Here is a 7184-nt window from a genome sequence, read left to right as displayed (position 1 = left end):
TAATGTAATTTCAGGAAACTCTTCACTACTTCTGGTAAAATTCCTGCAGACATTTTTTTTCAAAAGATGGGAAAAGTTAAATAGGGCAGAAAAGCCATGATGACCTACTGTTTGAGCACTCTAGATTGTTGTTTTTTTTATTTGTCTCTGTGGTGACTCTGGCACAGCTATGGTCATGGGAAGAATTAACAGAACAAATTAGTGTGATATTTGAGATGACACAGCAGAAGGGTCCCCAGCAAACTGATGGGACTGGGATGATTCAGGGTGAGCTACTCCAGTGCAAAATGGAGCAGTTAATTTGTCCTGGGATTTCAACCTTATTTTGCTGTGAGACAGATCTAGAAGACTCACCCAGTTGTGGGCAGTAGCCCTCTACAAAGGCAAAATGCTTTAAATGCCTTGACCTATGTCTGCCAGAACTCATTTTACCTTTGTCTAAGACTGGTACCATGTAAGAATCCTTTAATTATCTACAAAAATTGCAACTGAAGAATCATTCCAATCCACAGGTCTGTCTCATGACTCATGATTACCAAAAGCATTTACAGAAAGTACCATGTCATCCTGTCCCCTTAAATTATCCTCTCCCAGTGCCTTTGCTATGGGTCTAAATCAGTACTACGTAATCATGTTTCAGATTTTTCTATTCTTCTACTTTCCCTTCCTACTCTGATCTATACACATGAATTGGCATGACCCAGTTTGCTGTCACCAAATAACTGTCATTATACTTGAGAGGACTAGAAAGATGTGTTTTCTGTGGGGAAAAAAAAAACCCAACAAAATAAAAACAAACCCAAAAATACCGCTTTAATTTTTAAAGGTCATCCCTGCAGGTCTGAGATTAGAAGCGCAGGGAGCAGGATGTGGATGTACAGAGCTGCCTGCCTTCCACCTCTGGACATGCCAGTCTGTGCCCTTCTGCTAGGGCAAATCCTCTCTGTTAAGAGCACAGCTGCTCCACAGGCTGGCTGTTCAATCGACAATGATCTCTAGTTTCAAGTGTGACAGCACCGACCTGCTCGATCTCCATTCAGCTGCAGGTGGGGGCAGCGGAAGAGAAAGGGAGGGAGGGAGAGGGAGGACACTGCAACCTACGTGAATAATTGATAGTGCAAGGAAAGGAGAGCAGCTGGGTTCCCTGTCTCCATCTGCTCACCAGCTGGGGATGAGAGATCCTTGCTCAGGTAGGGGATGAACAGCTTAGCTGCTTTTATTCTCATCTTGCTTGCAATGCCAATCAAAAATATTTTGCATCTAGAAGGATTGGGAGCAAAGATAGGTGATGGAGGGTTGATCCAGATCTCTGCTGCTTGTGTGGCGTTGTGTAATGGATAGAGTTTGGGGCAGTTTCAGCCTCATCAGGGAAAGTGTATGCTTTTTAAAAGACATTATGCTATTCTGCATTGTGTAGAGAAGCAGTTGCAGAGAGAGAAAGGGAGTGTGGAGGTGGGGAGAGAGGATGTCTGTGTAGGAAATGAAACGAACTAAAGGGATGGAGGGGCATGAGAGACAGTCTGCCCAGACTCAAAGAAATCCCACCCTGATTATGTCAGTCGTGGACATAAAATGAGGAGTCCAAGTGTGCTGCGGGAGGTGCTGTCTGTGCACACCCGGTGCTATATTTAGAAGCTCTGTGCATGGATCTGTGGAAACAGCTGATGTGAGAACATGTGTGTTTCTGTATGTGGATGCAGCTTTGAGGTTGTGTAATATTGAAGTAAAACTTTAAAACATACAGGTTTTGCCCTGAGGAGTTTACCCTTGAAGGATATACTGCTGTGTTTATGTGGTACTGCGCAGCTTCCATGGAGCTGCTGATGTTCTTACAATGACTCAATTAACAGAATTGCAGAGACCAGTTTCTGTGTTACAGCTAATACAGGCTTCTCCCATGTGAGCAAGATAAAATGCTAATGAAATGAAACACATTGAAAAAATCTGCTAACAAAAACTGGGAAAATACATAGCAAAAGCTATGGACACCAATTACTGTAATACATATATTAATGTGCCTACAAGGATACCTGAAAGAACAAAAACTTATATGCCAGTCCCTAAACCATGCCATCACTATAAAATGCATAATGATCTGTGCAAGTATGGACACATATAGGGATTCAAATTTGAGACTGTAAGTACACTGAATTAGTCATATAAGATCACAAGTATTAATAGGAGCTGAATCTACTTACTACAACAGAAGGCTTATAATAGGTAATATTTTTGCATCGGCACGGTAAATAGTAACAATTGTTAGCTTGATTGTAAGTTGAGGAACAGAAAGTTATCCTGTGATTTGCTTACATGTGATTTATTCATATTGTTATTGCTAAAGGAAGCTAATTAGAACAGTAATTAGGGTATTTAATAATTGTTTGCTGTTTTGCTTAAGCATATTGAGGGCTTTGTACACAACTGGAGTTGCATTGAAGGTTAGGTAAAACTGTGAGGCAGCTAAATGAAAGCTGAGCTCAGTGTGATTTTGTATGTGAACAAAGTTGTCTCTTGTCTGTAGTGGCAAGCTGCCGAAGAACAAGAATGGCAGAAAGACCTGAGCCTCTCTGTATGGTTTGCTTTCACCATGGCCAGGCTTGATAGCGCTGCTGATAATGACCCCGAGATGGGGGAGGGCAGTAGTTACTGCTGGCAGCCCTCTCTAACAGCAAAAAATAATGTCTCTTCCTCCTTCCTAGATGCAGCAAAAATGGCAAGCTTGGCTTTTTGCCTTGGTCCAGTCACATCTCTACTCAGAGATTCAGGTGAATGAGTAAGACCTGCTTGTGCAGAGAGCAGCTGCTCTGTTCAGTGCCCTGGATCCATTTAGGAAGATTTTGAGTTGGAGTGAGGATGTATGAATTGGCCCATGCTCCAGCATCAGATCTTCTGGGGAATTACAAAGGTCGACAAAAGGAAATTGAGTCATCTTGACTCCATGCAAGTTACTAAAAACAGCAAGTGGACCCTTTTTTTGTCCATTCAAAGTCATTACCTATCTTGATTCCTTACTCCTTACAGTCTCTTTGCCCACCCACAGATCACTGAAGACCCCATAATCATTTCTATGCAGGTATTTCAAGAGTAGAATTTATAATAAGCATTAGGATGAAAGTGGTACATTCATCCCCAAAACTTTGAAATAACTGCTTGCTCTCTGCATTTTTCTTTTTTCCTCCATCTCTATCTGCTAGTTCATATTTTCTGTCTGGTCTGTCTGCATACTGTTTGCACTCTTCCTTTACATCTTTTCCTAGCTCTCTGGCAAATTCTGTCTCTTGTTCTGTGTTTCCTTATGTCCCCTTCATTAGTTAGAAAAAAAAAAAAAAAACAACCCAGTGTGAGGCTGACATTTGGCGTAAGGTTGTAGCCTCTGTTTTTATAGGTCTTGATGTAAAGAGAATACATGACATCATCCTGTGGAATGAAACTGACAAGCACAGGAAAAAAATCCGTGTCCAGAAGAACTCTGTGTTCTCATTTAAACACAGGTATATTCATATTCTTTCTATAGCAGACCATGTTCTCATGCTCAGTTTTTTTATCAGGATGACAATCTGTTGATGAGTGAATCTGTTGATGAGTGAATGGAAATACATGCGGTTAAGGCCTTTGTGACCCCTGAAAAATTGAGCTTCCCTCGTTTACACATTGCATCAATGAGCTATTTCATAAGGGGTTCAGAGACAAATCTCTGCTATACTTGACATATGTCAGGTCCAAATGACACAGATTTGGATTCAGGACATTTAGTATCTTCCTAGCCTTCCCTTTAAAAGGATGGGATTTGTGGAGAACTGCTTTGATGCTCACTTTCCTCGCTGGATAGCGAGAGCCTGAAGAAGTGATCTTGTTCTACAGCAGAGTTGAATAAGTGAAACCCCTCTGTTCCTGTCTAACGCTGTGCTTGTGTTACCCTCACGGATAACCGGGAGAGCAGCGTCCCCTGCTCGGCTGTCCCAGCAGCTGCTCCTGCACGCTGTGCTCCATCCATGGGCTCCCACAACGGGGGGCTCCAGGGGGAACCGCTCTGCCACAGCGAAGGAGGGGCAGAAGCCATCACCCCATCCCCCCTTGTCTCCTCATCCTCCATCCCTCCTCCTCCTCCCCTCCGTGCTCTCCGGGGCCGCTGCCCGCCGGGCCCTGTCCCAGCCTGTCCCAGCCGTGTGGGTCCCTTCCCTTTCTATCCAGTGAATCCCGGCCCGAGAGGAAGAGGAGGGGTGGGGGCGGGAGCCACGGCTTCGCAGGGAGCCGGGAGGGAGCCTATGCCCTTCTTCATGGCGAGGCCGGGGGAGAGCAAGCTCCCGAGGAGGGAACCCGGGAGCTGACTCAGCGGAGCAGTCCAGCATGTTTTCCCGGGAGCACGGCGTCCCTGCCGGAGCCAGCGGAGGGTAGGTACCGGGACCGGTGCCGGCGGCAGTAGGGCCTGGGGCCCTGCCTTTCCCGGGCAGCCCGGGGACGGGGCAGGGCAGCGGCCGCCGGCGTTAGGACCGCAGTGCTGGAGCAGCAGGAACAGCCCTCGCGGGCTGGCTGGAAGGGCGGAGAACCGGGGAGGGGGAAGGCGATGGCCGTGCCCAGCCCGGCAGGTCCGGGTCTTGCTGCGGGCCCGGCCCTCGCTCCCTCCCTCGGTCCCTCCCGGCCCCGCTCCGGCCGGGGGAGGCGGGCCGTGGGGCGGCCGCGGGTGCGCCTCTCCCTGGAAGGAAAGAGGGGGGGTCGGTAGGCTTTCTCCTGCCGTCCTGGGAGTGTGGGACCTCTCCTATTGGGACTTCTCAGGAGGTGGGAGTGCGGGTTGGATGGCAAGATTAATTTCCCCCTGGAGTTCTCCTTTCTCCTGCCCTGCAAGGAGAGCTGGCGGGGTCTCCGGGCCCTCCCGGTGCCCTGCCCACCTCTTTGTGGGTGCACGAAGTCCTGAGCACAGGCTGCCCACGAGAGGGAGCGGTGGCCTCCACGGGAGCTGCCCAGCAGCCAAAGGGGAGCGTGGGTGGGAGAGAGGTTCCTTACTGGAAGTCAGAGTCTCTGAGCAGAAAGTTTGTGGCCAGCTGAGAACAAACTGCCTCTCATCTGTAGTGATAGCTTCCCTTTCCTAGCTTCAGTAATTCCTTCTCTTGAGCTCTAGGAATCCATGTGTAAGCAAATTTCAGACTGTACAGGTGTTCTGAGAGTAGGGCTATTCGTGTCATGTTTTCAGCTGTCTCCGCCAAGTAGCTAACAATTGTATGCGTTAAAGCAAATGCGTCTCTCTAAGGCCGAAACAAGGGAGTGAAACAGCTGAAGCTGTTGCTCAAGAGAAGTGGTTTCCACAAGAGCATTTCAGGCCTGTTCTTGTCTCACATTACCTTTAGTTCTTCCAAATTGCCTGTCCCTTTTAGTGAGGGATTTAACAAACATATTAGTGTCTCCTTGCAAGAAACTCTTATCAGGCTGGGACACCAGTTGTTATACTGACTGTTGTTCCATAGATAGCTGCAAATCATGCTGTGGTGTTTCTCCTAATGGAAGGCTTCCAGATTAGCAGAAGTATTTACAGCAGCTATACACCTGCTTCCCCGTGAACTTTCAGGAAAACAGTTATCTGAGGATTTGGGGCACTTGCCTTTTAGAGTGCAACAAATCCCCATTTGCTCTGGAATATTTATGAAAGTGTGTATGAAATACTGTCCAATTTGTGTTTTTCATAGAGCTAATATTTGCATTGACTTGGTTTTTGAACTGGCTCAGCTTCAGCAGATAGCAATGATTTTGAAAGCTGGGTAGAGAGATCCTATGACTGAAATAGTAGAGGATGCTGCAAGACAGGAATACAAGGCATGAGCAGAGTTGTAGTGGCTTAGAAATCTTCAAAGGTTCTTGTTCCATTTCAGAATTGACAGTGGAATTTATCAGTGGATCAGCAGTACCTGCATTTAGTTTGATTGTTTGAAATTAATGCACTTGTTACAGTCACTAGCAAAATCCTGGTTTAGCCTTCAGCATTTTCTAGGCCCTATGCTTCCCCTTATTGTAATTTCCTAGGAAGGAAGCTTCAGCAAGTTTGCACATTTGCACATAAATATTCCTCTCCCAATCTTCAGAATTGCTTTCCTTTTTCAGAAGGATGATGTTCTTCTTTTCTATGGTCAAAGAGTTTCAAGTTCCAATTTGAAAAGAAGGATGTTCCCTTTTTATAATACAGTCTAGTGCTTTTCATTGCAGAAGTTCAAAGTTCCATAAATTGAATGTGGACTTTAAAGAGATAATTATAATAGCCCCAAATTTTTGTGATGTTTTATAAAAGATAATGTAAAATCTAAGGCATTCTCTTGGATTTTCAAAGGCCCATGGAGTGTTCCTAATTTGGGATAATTACAGAATTGTGAACATCTCTGCATCTACAGTAAGACTGGTGATTTTGGCATCTACTGGACTCATTTGGGCAATAGAACTGTGCTAGGATTCAATGGTAAAGAACAGTTTCTGCCCAAAGTTTTCCAGTCAGTCCAGAGTGTTGAGATGAATTTATGGTGAGAAGACGGGGCAGGATTGGCCACACTGACCGTGTAGGAGCTGCCAGATTTCCATGATGCAGGTGTGTATTTAACTCCTCTGAATGATTCAGCATTCACCTCAGTGGCATGCCAAAGAAAACACTAGCATGCATCAAGGCACCAGGACATCCAATTGCACAAAAGGTTCTATTGTTACACTTCTTTTTGAAAATGAGAATTTATCAAATTAAACCTGTGCCTTTTTAGGGCTTACAGAACAGAAACTTCAGATTTTTAAGAGACAGGGAAAATGTTTCATGTACTGCCTTGGACATAAATTTTGCTCATCCCAAACATTCTTCAAGTAAATGAATAACATGATAAATAAAGCATGTATTAGTATAAATATTAATTTAAAATACATTTGCCATCAAACTATTTCAATATTTATTTGAGGTTGTCAAGACTAACTCCTACGTCTTCCCTCCCAGACATGTTATGGCATTAATTTCTAGATGCATTATACAGATCTCTCTCATTTGAATTTCAGGAGAAAATTGTGGGATGGAAGCATTGTGCTATTTTGTGTAGATGAGCCTATATGCAAGTTACATTATGCTATTGAGCCACTAAAATGAATTGTGAATTCTCAGAGGTGAGCATTAGGATTCTTGGAGCTCGTGACAGAGTAGTTTCGAGATTACAGAAATATATGAGAGG

The 7184-nt window shown here is 45.0% G+C and overlaps 1 protein-coding gene across 25 annotated transcripts in view; it reads left to right on the top strand.

The window, feature by feature from the left end:
- Nucleotides 1-818: 818 nt before the first annotated feature.
- LOC137469754 (rap1 GTPase-activating protein 1-like) overlaps nt 819-7184 on the top strand; it is a 43889-nt gene continuing 37523 nt past the window's right edge. For 7 of the 25 annotated variants that reach the window (XM_068182829.1, XM_068182827.1, XM_068182825.1 and 4 more), the window contains exon 1: nt 4204-4391. In XM_068182829.1, coding sequence (XP_068038930.1) covers nt 4348-4391 — 44 coding nt within the window. In that variant the 5' untranslated portion in view covers nt 4204-4347. The other 18 variants (XM_068182839.1, XM_068182838.1, XM_068182836.1 and 15 more) reach the window with 12 other exon arrangements.

This window comes from Anomalospiza imberbis, chromosome 2 (genome assembly GCF_031753505.1).
Source record: "Anomalospiza imberbis isolate Cuckoo-Finch-1a 21T00152 chromosome 2, ASM3175350v1, whole genome shotgun sequence".
Taxonomy (NCBI): Eukaryota; Metazoa; Chordata; class Aves; order Passeriformes; family Viduidae; genus Anomalospiza; species Anomalospiza imberbis.
The sequence above is the reverse complement of the archived record's forward strand: the minus strand, read 5'-3'. Positions and strand labels throughout refer to the sequence as shown.